This window comes from Spea bombifrons, chromosome 10, assembly GCF_027358695.1.
Source record: "Spea bombifrons isolate aSpeBom1 chromosome 10, aSpeBom1.2.pri, whole genome shotgun sequence".
Lineage (NCBI taxonomy): Eukaryota > Metazoa > Chordata > Amphibia > Anura > Pelobatidae > Spea > Spea bombifrons.
Window position 1 is genome coordinate 29,142,996 of NC_071096.1, and position 21,591 is coordinate 29,164,586.

The 21,591-nt window shown below is 41.4% G+C and overlaps 1 protein-coding gene across 1 annotated transcript; it reads right to left on the minus strand.

Annotated features, from left to right (window-relative positions):
• Positions 1-431: 431 nt before the first annotated feature.
• On the minus strand, positions 432-21,229 carry ATP6V0D1 (ATPase H+ transporting V0 subunit d1). The gene is made up of 8 exons (XM_053449606.1): positions 20,929-21,229; positions 10,182-10,353; positions 6,041-6,219; positions 5,620-5,699; positions 4,806-4,883; positions 4,223-4,399; positions 3,388-3,465; positions 432-720 (listed from the first exon to the last, which is right to left on the minus strand). The coding sequence occupies exons 1-8, from the start codon at positions 21,056-21,058 to the stop codon at positions 559-561; spliced, it is 1,056 nt and encodes a 351-aa protein (XP_053305581.1). The 5' UTR covers positions 21,059-21,229; the 3' UTR covers positions 432-558.
• Positions 21,230-21,591: the final 362 nt, after the last annotated feature.

Genomic DNA, 21,591 nt, shown 5'->3' on the forward strand with positions numbered 1-21,591 from the left:
TACTGCAGTGTGAAGTCCCTCCTGTGAGTGACAGTTTTATTAGTGTAAACGTCTATTATGATACAGTGACAAGAATATAATACAACACCAAGTTTAGTTCTAAGAGGATCACAAAGAACATGCTCCAGCACATCTAACTCTTGAGTTCAGGTTTTACAAGACAGATTTCCATTCTTAAGATCTGATGCATCTTGAAAGTCACCAGACAGTTTTCACAGAGCCACATAACTTTACTCAGCTTTGGTAAAGCTCATGTTTCTCCAGAAGAAGCTGAAGTCAGCAACGGAGCAGTGTCACACCTAGACACCAGGAAAATAAACCTATCCCCCCGCCCCATACAGAAGGTATCTCGAGTTCACATCAATACATACACCTATATCCATAGAGCAAATGAAAATCTGAAAGGGTTTAACCTGCCTCCAAGTCCTTCCAAGAAAATGAAATCTCGTTGCATCTGTGAAAGGTGATGTCCCACCCACCCCGGAAACAGGATCAGACGATAAGGCAGAGGGAGGTTCTGCACGGTCCCAGAGGAAGGTGTGCTGGAAGGGCCGTTCTTTAGAAGATAGGAATGTAGTTGTCGATCTTGGCCCGGTGCCTTTGGGCGATGCATTCTGCAATCCATACAATGTTCCTGCACTCCTGCTCCTTCAGCTTCACAAAGGCATAAAAGACACCAAAGTGAAACTGGTTCAGGAAAGCCAATTTGTTCAACTTTACCTGCAGATGGGGGTGAAAAAAAAATAAAAATTGATGTATCTCACCAAGTACAGGGATAGTGTACCGTCGTTTCTAAGACACCCATCTACTATAAAGATCCCCTATTACCTACCTTCACGACATTGTTAAATAAGGAGCCTCGGCTGCTCCCACTAAGCTTAAAACATTGGATTATTTTGTTGCTCTTGAAAACAGAAAACAAGGTGTACATTCTAACATACATGAAGTCGTCATCACAGCCCGGAAACGTCTCCCCGAAACTGTAAGCAGACGGGCATGTGGGGTGACGACAGACTAGATTTATTTTTGAAATACGTATTCCAAACCAGATGCCCATCAATTTATGTGGGAAAAAAAAAGTGTAGATATATAAGTTACTATTTTTCAAAGCCTGGAAAAATTACATGAGTATTAGGGAATGGATTTACTTTAACCAAGGTTAGGGGCTCCTCTTATACCAGTTAAGAACAAAGTATGCAAGCTTATTTCATTTGTTTCTTTTTTTACAGACTAGACTGGTAACTAATAGACTATATTGTATTACACTGGGTCCTGCATGTTAAATATGTATTTCAGTTATATCCCAATGCCAAGAAGCCCACATATTGTGCAATTTATGAAGTGGAACACACTGGTTCTGGATATATTACAGTATAGTAGGCCAAGGTAAAATTGGACTAGGTATCGAGCTTAAGGTATCAGGGTTACAGCTGCATGATTTATAAAGTGCTATGTACAAACAGAACTCTAATGGATTATTATTTTTAAACAGAGCTTAGCATCTCTGGCGAGTGTCAACGAAATCCCCGCATGTTCAAGCGATAGCGTTAAAATAAAACTGAGTGTTCTTAATAGCTGGCGTGGTGACAAAACAGATAAATGGCACCGGCTTGAGAATACTAGCAAATTAGATCAAGGATCTACTTGGTACAGATAACATTTCAGTGATACCTCCTTCAACACAAAAACAGGTGTGTGTAAGAAATAGACCCAACTAAACCAGTAGACTTGTCGAAGGGACTATTCTCTACACCTCAAGATTCTCCTGCTCGAGTTACTTGGACAAATACTTCAACTATGTGGCAGGTACCTCTACAGACGTCTGATAGAGACCAAACAAGAAGAGGAACACTGAGGGAACGCAAACATGTAAGGAACAGGCATAAAGCTATCGGGAATCTAAGACCAGACCAGGAACTGATTAAGGTCTAAACCTTTAGATCAGGAAAACTGGTTCTTAGATCTTTCAAATATGGCAGCAGGCTGCAACTGGAAAAAGCATTTAACGGCTTCTCAGCAACACCGCTTCCTAAACGCTCTTTCCAGCAGCAGGGTGCCGGCATATTTGACATGCGGTCTTCGCTTCTAAGAACAATGACGCAGTGGGCTACACTTTTCTTCAGGTTGCTGACCATCATTGTCAGGGCATTGCTTGTTTGACCCCACGATGTACCTGGCATGTCAACTGACATCAAGGGGTTAATAAAGTGAGTGGCCCTGTGTCGCGTAAAATAGTGAATTTTGATTACACTGACGCTTGGATGAAAACACAACCCTGTAAAAGTTTCATGCACGTAGAATGAACTGAGATTTTATTTTATTTTTTAATTAGTGACACAGCCGCTACGTACTGGTGAAATCCAGTTCCAGAGCTACTAAAAACTTGGCATAGCGACATGCCTCTTGGCATATTTCTTTTTGGACGAAGCTACTGGAGTTTCACTCAAGCATTGAAATAGCCAAGCGCTTTCCAACTATTTATAAAGTGAATTTCCAGTTTCCGTCTTTGAACCTGCACAGAGGATATTAATACGTTGCTTATAAGCGTATAATGAATGGGACTCATGACGATGCAAAAATAGTTTTAAGCTTAAAATCACATAAATAGAACGTGATTAAAGAAGTTTTGTATAGAAGTTCAATAGACGAAGAGTGTGGTGTTCGCACACAACGCTGGATGCCATGTAGGTTCCTTTGCACACAATCAGTTGTGCTCAACATAAAAGTACATTTGGCAAATCCACAATGCAACCCGATACAGGAATACCAACGAGGAACACTTAGTAAGGGTTTAAAACAATGTTTGATGATTGAGAAGGCAATTTGCTTCGATAAGACATTTCCCCAATATTTTAGGATTACTATATTGCCTCGAGTACTATAACAGATACTTAAGGATGTGTCAGTTAATAGGGGGATTAAACTCCTCTCAAAAAATGTGGTTTTTTTTTTAATTCCCTGGGGCAGTAAAAAAATGATATTGTACATCAGTGCAGTTAACTCTTCTAGGTGAAAGCTTTCACTTGAGGATCGAGTCTTGCTGAATATATCTTCCAGGTGTTATTAACGTGTTATTTGATAGCTCAAGAAAAGAGCCGCAGATTAAGCTTTCTATACCTTGTTAGATCTGGTAAAGAGATATATAGGACCAAGTTTAAAGTGCCAAAACCAAACTTGGAACAGAACCAACTAGAAAGCTATAGGTAGCCATCTGGATCTCATCATTTCACCCTTACATTTAATGAGCAACCAGCAGAGAAAAGGAAGGAGTCTCTGCCAAACCATAATGGGTCTGCGCTGCTAGGTAGACATAATTCTGGACCTGCACAGCTGTGTGCGCCAAAGGGAGTGTTATAAGGGCCATGCCGTTCATGCACATATTGTTACCTCGTGTTCAAAGAATCGGTCTTCGAGTGTTTTGTCTCCTGGGTTATTCCCAGCACCTTCAAACAGCAGCTTGTATTCCTAAAGGGGGAGAAAAAAAATCTGAGACTGAAGAATGCAAGCCCTTCCTTAATAAAACCTTATTATCTGAAATCATAAAACCCTTAATGAGAGCTCTGCTGACTTGACATATTCCCTATGCAAGAACTGCTGCAACTAGCTTGGCCCCATTTGTTACGATCATGAAATCCAAGAGGCTGATGTAAAGTACTGAGCATCAGTAGACCTTCAAGTGTCAGACGCTACAGGGATGGCCAACCACAGTCCCATTAACCTCTGCACACAAACTATATGGACAAGTGTATTGGGACACCCGACCATTACACTAGAGACTTTTATGACACCCCATTTTAAACACATTAATATGCAGTTGGTCCCCCTTTCCAGCTTTAACAGTTTTCACTCTTCTGGGAAGGTTTTCCATAAGATTTTGGGGAGTTTCTGCAGGAATTTTTGCCCATTCATCCAGTAGAGCATTTATGAGGTCAGGCACTGATGTTGGATGAGAAGGCCTGACTCACAAGCTCCATACCGGTTCATCCAAAAGGTGTTTGATGGGGTTGAGGTCAGGGCTCTGCGGCCGGTCAAGTTCCTCAACACCAAGCTCATCCAACCATGTCTTTATGGACATCGCTTTGTGCACTGGAATAGTCTTCCCCCAAACTTGGAAGTATAGCATTATCCAAAACCGGACAATGCTCTGCTTGCAGCTTTGTGGAAACCGTTCAAGAGCTTACAAAGAGCTGAAGGTGAGCAGCAGCACATTAGATTTACTTACTGGATAGTAGTCAGCTACTGTTTTGACCTGCTCGTAGTCATCAGCTCGCGCTAGCTGGGCTAGTCCTTCAGGGTATAGCTTCCCACAATGGGGAAACAACTTGGCTCGATCTTCTTTCGAAAGCTCCGTGCCAAATGAATTAATTGTGATAATAAATGCTCTTCGGTCAGCTTCAAACTGTAGCCCGGGCAAAAATGGAACAGAAAGACAAAAGCTATGAACTATTTATAAAGCCTTACACAACAGTCTGACCTATGCCAAAAGCCTCTTAGCAGGGGGAGTCTTAGGAACAAAAAGTTACACAAAACTATGGCTTTTTATAAAAAAAAAAGTTTAACATTGGGCTTTGTATGCTAATTTGGCAAGATTCTGTAAATATGAATTTTAAAAAATTTAGGGCATAACCGAGACCATCCTCTTAGTGCACAGACATGAATTTTAAGCATAGTAAAAGACAAATCGATAGATTTTGTGTATTAGACGAGAATAATCACAGTGATCTAAGGGAGAGCATTACTATTCAAGAATACAAGCTTCTATGTGGTTCATTATAAACAGTTATTCATAAAGAATGGGACTGCACCTCAAGGATCGGACACATGGCATCTGCTGTTGTCCCCCCTAAAGATTTGCAGAACTTGTAGAATGATTCCAAATAAGCCTAAAAAAAATTGTAATAAAGGATATATTCAGTATATTGCCTGTGGCTTGCACATAAACAGCATATAACAGTGCATGTGTACCCAAGGAGCATGCGCAGATCCTTTAATGAACAGATAGCGGATTTTGTAAACTGGATGCGAGACAAAGCCGCGTCCGACTAACAAGCTGCTGCCAGGGAATCTGAATTGAACAAGTGTCGGAATCTAACAGTGATCACCATTGAGATTTGCAGATGGAAGGCTAGTGGTATGATTCAACGACCCATCTAAACTTTAGTGTTAACAGCTGGGAGCTGATTTTCTGATTCAATCACCTGTCTGAACTCTGGTACACAGCTGTATAATCTGCATTACAAGCGGTGGAATGTCTACTAAGCATTTACAGGTACATTTCAGTGCATAAGGAAAACTTACCATATGATATACAAGACACTATTTAACACTGTACACCAGTGAACCCCCTGCACAACGCACCAGTAACCCTTCCAATACCAACACATTGACGGTAGCACAAGAGAACATGCTACTCCTACCCTACATTACACCATTTAATTAGGAGTTAAATATATCTATTCAGTTACCATAAGGAAGCCGTGCAGGCTGGGCATTGAGATACGCTCACTAAACGCTTAGAGGTGTCTGAGCAATTCTTGATGTTATTTCTATCTGCTGCGTGAGAATTTTATTAGCTGAATTCCAGATAGATCTACTTGGAGATAGAAATAAGCCGTTTACCTTGTAAAGCGTGTTTCGGATTATTTCAATGTTCATCTCATCAAGGTCCTGCTCAGATATGCAGTCCTGGAAAAAAGCAGCTAAAAAACAAATTCACAAGTAATAAACAGCTTATCGGGAAGGAGAGACTAGGTTTTTATACAAGGACATGATATTCTGCAATTAAAAAACTGATTAAAAAGTGAATTATGATTGTAAAGTCTACATTTTTGGTGCGGAATAATGCATCTGGCTGTATTCCATGCAGCAATGTTATTAGGTTTCTTACTGGCATCTCACTGGACGTTAAGAGGTTATTGACATCTGGTTTCATACCCAATATTCCTTGACCTAGTTGAACTTGGTGTTACTCTAAACCTTTACACTTAATGCATTCACACTACAGTCATCATAGATATGGAGCTGAATGAAGGGTTATTACCTAAGGGAGTATCAACAAGAATGGCATTGTAAAGTTCAGCAGGTGTCTGGGCGATGTTCACCGCTTCCATCTGCTCGAAGCTTCCCAGGGGATGGCACTTGGGTACCAACTCGGAGATGGAACGCTGATGGAGGGTACCAGTGATCAGCAATATCACGTTGTCAATCATGTAGCTGTAGCTGATGGGAAGAGAAAAGACAAAGATTAAGTGGCGATGACCACAGAAACGTCTCCACACCCCATTGGGGAAACATTGTGAATATCAAAGCTGCCCTGGAAGAAGACATTGTGATCCATCTATTATGATTTGTTTAAACAGTGCTGTAGAATATATCTCACTAAACAGTCTTATGGACTCAGTCAGGCTTTAGGACTCTAACCCACGAGACAGAGAAGCTCATTTAATTACCAGGTACAGATAATGTCATTGAGAACATGCAGTCCATTAAGGTGCAGCAGATGTCCCTCTGAAGTCAGTGCTCCAGAATCATGAAACTTGTTGGTAACCGGAATAACAGGGAAGTCATGATGTAACAGATCTCGTAACATACAGAGAAGACCTGCATTGTTTCACAAACAGTATCCTTTGTAATGCTACATTTAACAAAACATTGACACGAACGTCCACAACAGCCAAGCAACGGAAATAGAACTGAAATACGGCATAGATATACGGCTGTTTAAAAACAAAATGCTAGGACGTCTCGAACTTGGGCGGCACCTTCTGCTCACCGAGTCTTTTGGAATTTCTCCTTAAATACTAGTTTTTGACACATTGAGAGCAGCATGACCAGAATGTATAAAAAGTCACCGAGTTCTCCATTAGTTCTGCCACAAGACAGTATTTTAGACAGGCACAACCGTAGTGACAAACTCAACCTGCACAGTCATGGTTATTTCTTTTCCAGTAAAACAGAATAAGTTTCCTATATTGTTACTGACCTTCCACACGGGGTTTTCATAGAGAACACTGACCGTCGCTTAATTGAGAATTGCACCCAGAGATCTGTCGGTCCCAAGCGCCAGGTATTTGCACACGTAACATACATGCGCACCCAGCATGAGACTTAACTTTGGTTTGGTTAGGCGATGCATCTGGGTTCAGCACATCTATGACAATGGCATTGTGAAAAAGGCCAAAGAACTAGAACCAACAATTAGGGGGGTCTTATTAAACCATAGTGTTAGATGGGCCTGAATAGGTTATTGAGAAGCAAATAAAATTCCAGAAATACAGAATGGTCTATTCAACAGTTTCTCATTTTTCATTTAGTTTCTTGTGACCATGACCGCAGCATTTCAGTTCATCATGTAATAAACAGCAGTCACACCATGCTCAGATGTCGCTTTATGGCAGAGAATAGCAGGTCATTGGCACAGAGTCAGATGCCCCCCACCCCTTAAACTATATTACATGCAATGCAGTAAAATTGTGTTTTATTGAACAGGTTGCCGGGGGCATTCAGTGCAAAGAAAACTTAAAACCCTTTGGGGATCTTTTTTGTTAGATCTCTGGAGCATAGCAGATTTTGACAAGGCAGTCAGGACCACTGAACCAAACCGCCGCTTGCTCTAGAGTCTGTCTCCGATAGGGGGCTAATACTTTAGAAATGTCCTGCCCTAAAGATGTGGGTTCAGAGAGTCCCACGAGGTCAAACCCTGGATGCATTAAACCCGCAGCTTTCTCCAGGACTAAATCCAGAGGCACCATAATGGCACCAGCAATCAGAACGGAAATACTAAATGGAGAAAGTTTTGCTTCTCTTCACTATACTCTGGCTGCTCCAGAGGGGGGGTCTTAAGAGATTCCTATGCGCCAAGGAGCCAATCAGTGATCAGTGTGTGGGGAAGGCTGCAGCTTCTCCTTAAGTTGTTTTTTATATGTTTTGCAGGTTGAATGAATGCATATGAAAGCACTTACAAGTTACTTTTAGTTGTTCAGGGGGCTCAATGACACTGGAGTGCCCCTCTAACTCACATGAACAAGGGGCTAAGACTTTGCAGGTCCTATAACCATTCTAGAAAATCACCATTGTCTTAATGTATTACGCATAAAATGATAATAGGCAAGTGTAACAGGGCTGGAATTCCCTCCCTGAAATAAATCATGCGATAGTAACGCGGGGTTAATTAGCAGACAGTTTGCCGAGCCTGCCAGACTCTTAATGGTGTAGCTGGAAGTCTCTCCGCGTTCCGGAACAAATTAAACGGATGGGTTTACAAACAGAAATTGTTAATTATCAGGACATTTAATGGAGCATATAAAAAAATGTAATGGGACGTATACAAAGGTCAAAACGGTTAAAGAAAAATAAAGTATTTAAACACAAGGGGCTTGAACAGGATAAGTGCAACATCTGCAGATCATTACTCCTTTATACCACGATTCCTGCAGGTTGGCTTTGCACTGCAACGGCAAATTTAATTGGATACAAGAGATTTTGTATTCAATTTTAATTTTATTTACTATCCTAATATTTTGAAAAGAAAATTCGACACCATTAAGAGTTTCTAAATGGAACTGCGATGTTACACAGCCTTAAGAAAACCGTGGCTTATGACATTTGCTTGGCAATGGCTGTAATTTTTCTGGAGATGTTTGCTATGAATTAGTTTAATGCAGGCAAGCAGAGAGTTATTGTGAAAAGTGGTAGCATTGCAACTGATTTCTTTACCAGATGTTCCCTCCGTTCTTATCCCATCCTTACAAAGGGCGCCAGAAGTGATCGGCAGCCATCAAAGTGGGACAGTAATTTAAGAAAAGGGAGAGACAATGTAATGGGTGGGAATTTTCACATAGAATAACGCAACGTTATCTTAATGTTCCATATTGCACCTTGTGACCACGTCGTTACTTGTTCTACCTTTGCCAGATCTAAGCTGCAACTCAATGCCGGCCACTAGGAGTAAGTGGTAGAACTCATTAACGTTTTTGAAACAGTTTGTTAAATTTAAGCCATAGAGGCAACTGTGCCGACTATTAAGCCAACCGCTGATGACCAAAATGAACTGTAATGTAATCGTCGGAGCACTGTGGTCCCAAGTGACCTTTACTGTACTCTGCCTGCAGCCTCCTCATTTCAGAGCCCCATCTCCAGCCCGTACAACGTGTTCCTCAAAGCGTGGTTCGGATTACCCGGTGTCATTGTCCACACGTGTAACTTTGCTCCCTGAAGTGTTCATGAGGTTTGCGAACACTAAATGTCTCTAAACACGCAGCTCTATCAGTGCTGGAGACGCATGCAGAAAAAACCCCAGCGCTTGGCACTTTGTACGCTCCCTGGGAACCTATCCACAGCCAGGCGGTGGGGTGAGGGGCCGTGTAACTGCGGCTAATTATGAACCGCAGCTATAAAACTTTTGTCAGTGAATAACTTGTAGTTCTGCCAGCTGGACGGGCCCTGCCAAGCTGTGGGAAATTCAGTTTACTTACTAGATGTGCAACGAGAGCTCTTGGCTCTGACCCCACTTTGGAGTTCAAGCATCCAAACGTACATCTGCTCTTACATAACAGAAGAAGGCTTGGACAGCAGTGTCCACAAGACATTAAAATATCAACGCTGCTTGGGACATAACTTTCCCTAAACGAGCACATGGAACAAAGGTTACATAAAGACAATATGCACTGTATTACGATATAATTTAGACATGTTCATGGGACTGAAACTAGACTATATGCATGTATTCTAGACACCAGCACAGAAAGGGCCTCTTGACTAAGGTTTAAGGCAACAGGATTTAAGGAGCAAGAAGCTGCCATACTCCTACTTTGAGGTCACCTGAAGTTGTGTCAAGTAAACCAGGCCGAGCTCCTGCACGTAGGAGGACCGGCTCTGCATAGACCATATTCCAGCATATCCAGGATTTAATCCCACGGATAACTGGGACATGGTTTGTTGAGATCTGATGCAAAAAATACACTTTAGTTCAAGAGAACAGAAAAAGTTTGGTTAAGTTACATGAAGCATTAGACTTTGATTGTAGGAAGAGTAATAAATATTGAGCCTAGCTTTACTATGCAAATGCTGAAGTTATGCAACACGTATTGTAAAGTTCATAGGAGATAAAAGAACAAAAACTAAAACGCGATTGGGTAAAATGGTGAGGCTGGTTAGTTGGGAGGTAATTAAAATCTTCTTACGTGATAAAGTCCATGAAGCTGGCGAGTGGCTCGTAAGACTGGTTCCTCATATGTCTGAACTCTACCACCATCTTCTCCTTTAGCTTGTCGTCAATCACCGACACAGCCAAGGGTGAGGCTTCGTTGGCCAGAAACGCTCCATAGTCTGTGCTCTGGAGATGAAGCTTCAAATCTGGAGAAAACAAAGAAAGTCAAAGCCTGGTCTGTAGAGTCTCCCTCTGCTTATGGGAACAAGATACGTGTTCAGAGCCTAGAGCCCAAAGAAAGTCCACCAACATGAGTACTAGCTCACAGATACAGTATAAATATTAACTTAAAAAGCAAAACCACCACCATTCCAGATTTTTAAATTTTGCTTTCGAAAGATGGATTAACTCAAGCTTCCAATCCAAGATGGAGTCATCTCAAGAAGGGACCTCAAAAGACTTGAGTGTAACTTTACATTACACAAGAATTGCCATGTTCAGCTTTCATAAACCATTGAGCAGTAAATGTGAACAGCCATTTCAGCTTCATATTTTCTGAATTAGGATATTTACTTTCTCTGTCTAGCCCCACGAGCCTTGTTAAACCAAAGAACGCTAGACGATCTGAGCTTTATCCTGCCCTCCAAGTATCTCTCCTCTAGCTATCCGTCTACTCCGCCCTTTAACAGGTGCCAACAACGGTAAACTGCACTGATTAGCAAAAACTGCTTCTTGGAATAACCTACTGATTGTATACTGCAAAAGTAATTTATATTGACAAATAAGACTTCTATTCCAGAAATTACATTAAAGTATTAATAGGATTACTCTAAATAAGTTGGAAGAACTAATCCAATATTGTGTTTATCATCCATGGTTCCCAACTATTTACAGAAATCCACACTTCTCCAGCCTTCATCATATCCTAGAATGGGGTTATTCTTTCAAATACATGAACGTCACATTCTAAACAGGGCCGCTTTCAGTTTAAGCAGCAATAGGTTGCAGTTTGTGGAGGGAAACTAAAGATTTATCTGACATTTACCCCATATGAATATACATTCTTCTATAGCAGGGGTGTCAGGGACATTAAATTGCCCCTTTATCTAAGATCTCAAAAGGTGGTTTCCAACTTTTCCTTATAGCTTATAACCAAGGAAACCGACTCAAGCCCACACTACTGAAATTTAGCAGCCAGCTTTCTCAAGCTTTAGTTTCATGTAATTAATGCAGAACCTGGGCAGCTCATTCGGGTCAGGAACTTCCTAAACACCAAAAACCTGCTAAAATACAAGCTTGTCCTAGTTTATATTTTTAGAACTGCTATTTGCCCCGGGGCTGCTCGATGGTTCCTGTGGGAGAATGCATTTAATGGGATATATTAAAAAGCCAGTATTCTCTGGCAGGTTACTCTGCACCATCATAAAACAAATATTTAACAATAATCAGAACTACAGTATCTAAGGACACATTACTAAAACATTTTCAAAGCCGCGCACAGCAAGATTTTTATTGGCAGACCTTTACACCGGTCAAGCCCAAGCAACACAATAGTCATTGTCCTAGGAACTATGTCCCAAAACGCGTCTTTAAACCAAACGGTATGTGTATTAGAGTTTGGCCAAGAAAGTACTTAAATAAAACTTTTAGACGACTTGATATAGCACATATGACGTCAACTCGCTCACTGTACAGAGAAGTGACCCAATGTCCCACCGGCGCTCAGCCATGTCCAAAATATCAACACTCCTGAAGAGATTGGAGGTGACAATTAGCGATGAAGGGCTTGCCTTACGTGTTTCGAGCAATATAGCACCTAATCAAGCCTATAAACAAGCAAGGGGAGGACTTAGTCTATTTTACTACTTTAAAAGCAGTTTTAGAGCTATGCTGGATTTTCTGGAAGTGGACTCCACATGCCTCTTCTGTTGGGTATAGATTGAGTAAGGGCGCTCCGCATATCAGGTGAACAATCCTGCACGACTATTCAAGAGACTCATAAGAAGGCAGTTACGAGACTTCAGCAGCTGGTATCTTTAGGCCAGTAAGTGCTTGCAATTCATATATTAGAAGTATTACAGATGGAAAAGCCTGCCAGGGCAATGAAGAAGCCGAGCAAGGAAAGGCCTTGATCCGGCTAGCAAAGCCTGAAAATATGTGAAGACCTCAAGGTGCAGGGTCAACAAGAGTAATCCCTGGGACAACAATGAAAGGGAAGGAGGCTCTTTAGCTTTTCCCTGCCTTAAATCCTTCTTCTAGCCGACAATCTGCTGCTCCTCGTTAGACCCTAAAAATCTAGAACCAACGCTAGAGCTGGCAGGTAGCTGCTCATAACACCTTCGATAGAATGCGTCTCCTGCAACACAACAGGCGTTCCTGAACCTAAGACGAAACCAAGAACCAATTCAGGACTTTACAGCAGGAAAATAGGTAGAATGGTTCTTTATCAGCCATCAACTTCTGCTTCCGGATAGAGAGTATTCTGACGCTATCATATACTTTAAGGTGCGTGCGATAGACGGAATATACCGCTAAAGGAACCTCTTAAAAGGTACATTAGGACAGCCATGCAGTACAAGTTAGAAAAAACGGACTCCCGAAACATAACTATTCATTATCTTGTAATATTATTTACACAACAGGTTACAGTATTTTTAATAGACAACGTAGGTTTTTCCTAAAAGCACACAAACACCATTACTCAACGGCTTATTTCATTTAGTTGCATCAACATTTAATTGCTTTGTTGACTTTTACAAGTTAATGATCCAGATCTAATTTGGAAAAGTCACGAAAATTGCTAATTGAAAGCTTTGGCGATGTTTATAGAGATCAGAGCGCTAAAAGGTAAAGCGAGTCTAAGCTAGACGGACTTTATGGACAACAGAAAACAAACACTGAGGTAGGCAGCGAAGACAGACGCCATCAGGGAAGATTTGTATAGTTTGAGGTTTTTAGCTACATATGTTTAAATGTACAACGTGCCAATAAGGCGTATGATAATACTCAACATAAGCATTTAAAGGGAAAGGAGAACATTTAAGGTAAAACTTTGGTTAGTATTGAAAAGCCATCGATTGTTATTTGTGAAGGTTCCATTTTTAAGTTATATATGTAGTTGATTGACTATGAAGACAGATCACATGAGAATTTCTACGTCAGATGAATACATCCATGTTACACGGAAGTGGCAAAACTGATCAATTTAGCATCTTAAGCATTATAATCCATACCTGGGAACCTTCTAAACGAGCTGACCCCCGAGACCCTTGAAATATTAACACTTTGAAAGCCCATCTGCGCTTAATAGAGCCATTTGACAAGCTAACAGTGACCCTTATGGAAACCTTGGCTTCTCATAATTAAAGAACTTAATTGAGTTGCCTGCATTCACATGGACATCAACCATAACATACCAGTAGCAAAGCCGCCAGCTAGGAGCCTGACACGATCACCGCAGCATAGAATAGGAAGCAATCAGCTCCAGGCTGTGTGACCCTAAGAATAAGCCCCTTCACACAGGTTGGGGCAAAACTCATGAGTTCCCTGGAATGATAGTCAGACTTTTATAGTCCATAATCGATCCAAGATCAGATCAAACCATCAAACAGTTGGCGTGTGACTCCTCGAAGCGTCCTGCCGCACGCTGGACATTTAGAGAACCGTTACAAAGAAGCTCCTCGAACAAAATGTTCTCAAATTTGATCTGCTTCTTTGGCCCCTCGGGGAAAGTGACGCAGACGGAGGTATTAAACACTTGTGTTTTCAGTGCACCAGATGTCAGGAGAGAAGCGTCCGGAGGCACCCATCACAGGATTCTTAGAAATGATAAAACAGAGGGATTAATACTAACTGTTTTTATGAACACTACACCCCAAGCAACCGGTTTGTTTTTTTACACCATCGCGTCTTTAGTGTTACTCAAGTAGGCTACAGGGAATTGCAACAGATATCGCCATGATCCCAAACGCCTCAATACTAAAGTAACAAAAACCCACGCATCTAGCGCCGTCCCAAAAAGGTTTATTACAATAAAAACGTGGCTTTGTTACACTCGACATTAGACGAGGTTTACAATTGTTTACCAATGACAGGACTTGCTTAGTTAATCACCAATAAATTGCCCTGCGCTTTAGTGAAGCCAAATGTGTCTTCATCACAAGGAAGAAGAGCATGGAGAATCGCATAGGGGATTCGAGAAAAAGGAAATAATTTCACCCCAAGCCATCCCACAAGTAAAAATAGAATCCGATTAACACATAAGACATGTTGCTTTAAATTGCTTGTTAAAGATCAGCATGTTCAAGTTATAGGTCATATTAAAATGCTACATTTAAGAACAAATTCCTAAAAATAAGACTTCTTAGAAATGCCTCCTCCATGCAATAGAAGGTGAGAAATATGTACATAATATTTGTATCTCACATACAGATCTGCGTAATAAGTCTGCATATCACCCCAAACCATTCCATCAGGTTACGACCATGACTGGAGCTTAGACATGACGTGGGACGAAACAGCCTCGGTGGATCACTAAACAAGTCCGTACGGGTGGCTGAGACATGTATATTATAGAGGCATACGAATTCTTCACTCAGACAAACACTTACCCGGGACAGGAGAGGCAGCCCTGCAGCAGCCATCTTGCTCCACAGTCAACTATTCTTGTCTCCGATTGGCTGCTTTAAGCACTCAATCACTGGCAGCACCCTCCACAAACATGCACCGGGGTCTGAATAGAACCCTGGCCCCAGCATTCGCCAAGCCAGGAGCGGGGCAGACTGGAGGGTATATCATGTGCAACGAGAGGCATCAGGCCAAACACATCTCCGGCAGGGCGGCAAATAAATTCTGCAGAATCCCATGCGTTTGAAACAGACAACCCAACAATGGGCCACTTTAAACTACATTAAACTTAAGAGTCCGGCCCCCTTTAGAATGAAACAATGTAGTTTAATTTGTACCAAAGACAAAATCAAATATTTTACTATATTAAACTATTTGTCATAATAAAAGCCACCCATCTGGTAAACACAGATTGCATAAGTTATTTATTGTGGTTTTCAACAGAAGGTTTATGTACTTTTTTTGTTTTTAGGTTACTTTTTTGTAAAGCTACATTTAAGGCAACACTTTCTTTGTAGGCCTTTGGAGAAGTTATCTAATCTTAATTCCAAACTGAGAAATACTCCACAGATACATCTACGCGTTTCAACATCGCGGGAGTAAGAAAAAACGGAGGGAAAAAAAGACAGAAAAACTCAGGATTATGAAACTCGTCAGCTGATGCCAATATCTGTCCAAAAGAAAATAAATTTGATCTCCCAGGAGCGGGGCGCAAAAGTCAGCTCAATAAAAAGACAGCAGGAGCGCTGCCTGAGCCCCAGCTGCTACAGACAAAGATTACATGCCAGGATTCAGAGAATAAACCAGCAGCCACTAAACACAACCAGCTATTTATACTTTACTTACATTCTGAGTCATGCATCTAGAGAGGCGCATACACATATGCATATAGAGAGGCATACACATACATATATTGAAGAAAATGCATCTTCTATCCTACATTTCACCAGCCACCTTTGTATTACTCAATTCTTTACAGTCACAAAAACCAATCAAAAGACAGTCTGCTTCATCAACATGGCGTATTAAAAGGATCTCTATCCTGCACATGTTACAGAATGCTGCTCGAGAGCTAAAGGCGCAAACACGTGGCACTGGGTGCAATACATTTTACCACATGTGCAGCTGCACTACACGATTCATACGCAGGTGTTACAATTATACATAAACAGTACAAATACACTGAAAATAACGAGAACACCATGACCCAGATATACCGGCACAGCCTAAAAATACACAGGATTACCCCATGTAACCGCGATACAGAAACAGGTTCTATGCCCTTTGTGACCTTCATTGGGGGGGGGGGTACAAACTTGGGTGAGGTTTAGTGAAAGGCCATGCGTTAGGGGTTCCTGAATAGATGCAGACAGGGATAGTAAGACAGCACATCTTGTTCACACAGGGGCCCAAGCCAAATAATCATAGTGTCCGACGAACATCCTGTTTGGTTCTGAATGAACGACAATACAGCTTGTGAAGCCAGATGTGTTCTGTGAAGCATGCGCTGAAAATCTGTACGGATCAGAGCAGTTTAGAAATGTGCATTGATGACAAACTGATGCGGCATAATAAATGTGATCAAGGGTTAAAAAAGTTATCAAGGAGCTGTAAGATTTAACTTATCATGAGGTCGTTTGATACATTTATATATCTGTTACTATCCGAGGAATACTAGTAAAAACAGTTCCACATAAATAATGCAAGGCAAGCCCAAGTCTCCCACCAGCCCTTTTGACTACAAGTCTCGTGATCCTCAGGAAAGATTCTACATGATCACATTCATAGAAGAGAATAAAAACACACCAGGTATCAAGCTGGTCTTTTGCTGACCTCCAGTGGCCAAAAATAAGACTTAATGCTAAGAAATACTACATATACAAGAAACTAAAAAATACTGCAAGTAAACCATGGACAGAGAATATGCATCTTTAGAAAGTCCAATATCATAAGAGTTATGGCTGAAATACAAAAACCTTCCTAAAATACATGTTTAATTATTTTGATTTTGACCATTTTAATATTCTTGAGGCCTGATAAGCCCATTATCCCTTAAGGTTTCTTCATTCATTTTTACTGCACAGAGTAATTGCATCAGTAGTTTCCTTCTCCTCCACTAGAAGTCAGTATAACACCACAAAAGTCTCAATACCAACTGGCATAGTTTCGTTTTAAACATTGAACCTATAGATAATTTAAACATTGTAGAAGGGTCATATTGGATAAGACATACTATCACAAGGGATCCTTTGTAAAAATCATTGTGAATATCCTCTAACAGCATGTAGATATGGTGGTAGATAAGTGGAACAGGCTCCCAACTTATGTGGTAGAGGCTAATAAAGCGAGAGAATTTAAACATGCACCGGCTTCACAATCCAAGACCAGACCAAGGACTTAGATGCAAGTCTTTACATGAAATTGGCCAAATGGGTCTTATCGGTCCTAAAACTATGACTAAATCACAAATTGCTAAAAGAAAAAATTAGCAGCAAACGGTGCAATCACAGATCAATGATTAATAGGGGCTCAGAGGATTTGAGTAGAGCTATCTGATAAGGCATCCGAGTGTAATGCAACTCAAACAAAAACAAGGATATACAATATTAGAGAATATAACAATAACCGGAAAACAAAACAATATCACATCATGGATACAATGATTAGCATAACGACACTTGCCAGACTAAAAAAAAACAGCTACCATCTTCCTCACTCCTGGTTAATGTAGTCTTATTAAAAACTCATTGATAAAAAGCACTTTTGGAGCAGTTACCATGGAAACCACTGGAATATTGCAGTTTACCAGAGAGGCTAGTTTGGGCCTGAATGATATAAAACAAGGGATCAGTTAAATGCATATGGCGATAATAAGCTAATAGATTTGCCTGGGGGAGAAAGCTGGAAGTTGGGTGAGAAGTTTATCGCCTGTGTGCGCGAGGTTAGCAGTCCATGGGGAATCCATGTGCCAAATCAGCGCAGGTGCGCCTCGTTTAAACAAGCCTTCAATCCCCACTTAACAGCCATATGCTAATTACATACACCCCAGCATACAAAGAACATTTAACCCCACGCTGGCAGCAGCCTTAACCCCCACATAGCATACGAAACCCACAGCCTTCACATAATTATAAAACAGCCTTTTTGAAAAGAAAAAGAAAAAAAAGTGAAGAGTTAATTTGCGCAGGTGATAGAGCCATTCGAAAAAAAAGTGAGTTATATTTTTATGGTTTAATATTAATCTGCTGCAGAGCAGAAGCTAACATGGAAAAAAAAAATAAGGCTGCAAACAATTAGACTAATACTTACACACATGAGAAACTAACACGAGGGCCATAAAGAGCACACTTTAGGATCTTCAGCACAGTCCACTAGGGCAATAAGGCTAAGCAACACCAACTTGTAACAAACATGGATTTATTTTTAAGGGCTCAAACTAAACATTCCTAAAGCAACACCCAATTGAAGCCTCTATTGATACTATTCTGGACCAAGCTGACCAGCCAATAACTAGACCTCCAAACTAGAGCCAGCTAAGCCAGGCTCTGGACAGCCTCCACAAACACACATAGGCCCAGGCAGGCATTGCCTCACTTGGCCTCTCCTTGCCCAGGGAGAGCCTGGAAGCCTCCTCTCCCCACAACAGCCTCTCTGGTTGTGGGCTCCAGGGGTTTAATGCCAGCACCTGCACCTGATGCAGGCCCCATAGGAATCCCGGAGCGGATCACGCAGAGCCTCTTCTAAAAGCCAGCATGGAGCTTCCACTGGAAGGGGAAATGGAGAATTGAGCCACCCTACTCTCCAATTACTCTACCCAAAGACCCATACGTATAGCACCTACACCCAAACAATCTACCCAGGGCTTACAGCTATTTTTATACATATCTCCGGACATCCTTTCAAGCACAAGTAGTTTGTCAGATTTTTAAGAACCACTTGTCTTCTAGGATAAAATTAAAGCCAATGCCAAAAACAGCTAAAATTGAAGTATTTTCTGCAAAATCAGTAGCTAAACAATAACAACTCCTAGCTCCTCCGAGCATCAACTAAACATAGACCTCTCTAGGTCACAGGAGCTTCTCTACCTCCCAACTAAACCCTCCAAACAACCACAAACCAGCAAGGCTTTTGTCCAGCAGCTGTCTCGGTTGGGATAAGAAAGAGAATGAATTATCTTCCAACCTTAGCTTTTTAAAACCCTCCTCTAATCAGACCAGGTGAGCGGTAATTAGAGCCACCTGTAAATCCTGGTCTGGATTTTAAAAAGACTGTTGGAGCAGCAACCCACCCTGATCTTCTGGATACTCCACCCAACACTTTACACAATGTATATAATATATATTTTATATAATAATAATATTATTATAATATATATAATTTGTGTAAAGGGTCCCTGGGGTGGAGTATCCAGAAGATCAGGGTGGGTTGCTGCTCCAACAGCCTTTTTAAAATCCAGACCAGGATTTACAGGTGGCTCTAATTACCGCTCACCTGGTCTAATTAGGAGGGTTTAAAAACCCCATCTGGGGGGGGGGGGGGGGGACAACTTACTCTTCTTCTCATCCAAGCTAAGAAAGCTGCTGGACGAAAGCCTCGCTGGTTTGGTTGGAGCGTTTGGTTGGAGCGTTTGGTTGGAGCGTTTGGTTGGAGCGTTGAGAAACAGCCCCAACCTAGAGAGGTCTGTGTTTAGTTAGTATTCAAAGAAGCAAGGGATTATTTTGGTAATATTGTATTTTAGTTTTGCTACTACTTTGAAGAAAATAAATATTTCAGTTTTAGTTGGAACTGGCTTTTATTTTACCCTAGAAGACAAGCGGTTCCGAAAGATCTGACAAACTCCTTTTAAAAGTATCAGTTGCAATATATGTAAATATATTACATTTTATTTTTTACACCAGTTTATCAAAGAAAGCACTTATTTCATCGAGGGGCTTCTCAGAAGCTCATTGCATAAGTACAAAAATACATTGGTTGCAAAACCTGAAGTCGTGATTCACAAGGAGGAACATGCAAGCCACAAAGATCATCACGAAAGAAAACCCCAAGTGGAAGACGCTTCTATTTTTCCAAGGAAGTTTGGATGGAAAGTAAACTAGAAAGTTCTGCTTCTATCACGTCAAGGACCCTCCGTAACCTTATCGCTCCCCATGAATGACCATTGTTTCCAAAGACCTGCTGGAAACAAACACCTTGGCCAGCACAAAAGCCACCAGACGTGTCCTGGACCCGGCCAACCAACCCAAAGATGATGATTTCTTCTGTATGTGGTATTGAAAAACTAAACAGATTTTTTTTTTGTCTTCTCAATGTGCCCTTTAGACCATAAAAATAACTAAAATAGACAAAATACAAGAGATTAGTATTCTGATTTGCATCCAAGTCTTCAATCGCGCCGTGTGATAAATAATATATTTTCATATACAACAACAGTACATGAGTGACTATTTCTGCCTGTTCAGCACATTTTATATTTAATAAATTAAAATTATTTTAATTAACACCTCTTACCTTCCTGCCTAGGCAGTAACCAATAGCAGAAGCCCAAGGTAAGATGTGATTGACAGCTGAAAAATACAGATAACTACCCCAGACCAACCAAATAATGGTAGAAGCCCAGGGGCAGGTTGGTTTGATCCCTGGCATTGAATGACAACTGTCCCAAATCTACTAAACCCAAACCATTGTATATGCCCATGGGTAGATACATTGGGCATTTGCTTAGGGGCACGTATATTTAACTTGTGGCAAATAATATATAGATATATATATATATCCATCCCTATCCCTTGACAGCGAATGGCAACTGCCCCAGATCAACTAAACATGCCCATTAGGCCATGGCAGAAAATGGCAGCTACCATAGGCCAACTACAACAGTGGTATATAGCCAGGAGGAAATAGATTTGGTCCCTGGCAAAGAATGACAGCTGCCACAGGCCAACTCAACAATGGTTTATGCTTAGGGTCTGATTGATTTACCCCCTTGACATATAGTGACAACTGCCCCACGTCCCCTCAGCAATAGCATATTTCCAGGCCCCGATGGATGTTACCCCCTTGGCAATTGCCCCACGTCCCCTCAACGATGGTATAAGCCATAGCCAGATGGATTTAGGGCCTAGACAGATAATGACAGCTACCAGGGGCTGACTTACCCTCCAAGGTTTCGCACTGGACAAGGTTTAGATAGTCCCCCTGACTCAAGATACCGGCCTTAAAGCCACGAACCAGACCTTCCAGGTAGCCGCTGTCCACGTTGAAGTACAACTCAGAGAAGGACGTCATGGTGGCAGCAAGGATCGGTAAACCCGGTAACCGTGAGAGGGTTGTTTATCTAAAATAAGGGTGACGTCACGTCAGCTTTAACCCCGAATAAAGAGGGGTAAAAAGATGAGATCAGGTGAGCAAACCACCACCTATCACGTGACCTGCCCCCTTCGCTTGAAGCCGGTAGTTGCAATGCGTCGGGGCTGCGCCAATCAGCAGCCCGAATGGGACCGACGTAAGAGACCGGAGCGAGGCTTTGAACGCACAGAACGGATGTGAACACTGAGCATGCGTCTGTAGTTCTGACTGGAATTGCGAAAAAGAAGGCGGGCTGACATGTGACAGTCACAATGTGGCTGACAGCTGATTACAGCTCAAGAGATTTTAGAGGAAAAAATAATTCCTCGCCTGAGGTTATGAATAGCAAAAAAAAATAAAAGAAGACACATGCTATTTATTTTTTACTATATTTCCCAAAAATGGGTAATTTATTGGTGTATATATTCACCAGTGTTTTAGACCCCAGGACAGGAACACTCCATTGCATTGTG

Bases quoted from the DNA above. Each gene is read 5' to 3' on its own strand.
- ATP6V0D1 (XM_053449606.1), bottom strand. From the start codon at position 21,058: ATGACGTCCTTCTCTGAGTTGTACTTCAACGTGGACAGCGGCTACCTG. The intron at 4,400-4,805 runs GTGCAGTCCCAT...CCCGGGCTACAG, and splicing joins CCATGTGTCCGATCCTTGAG to TTTGAAGCTGACCGAAGAGC. The intron at 721-3,387 runs GTAACAATATGT...CCCCATCTGCAG, and splicing joins ACCGATTCTTTGAACACGAG to GTAAAGTTGAACAAATTGGC.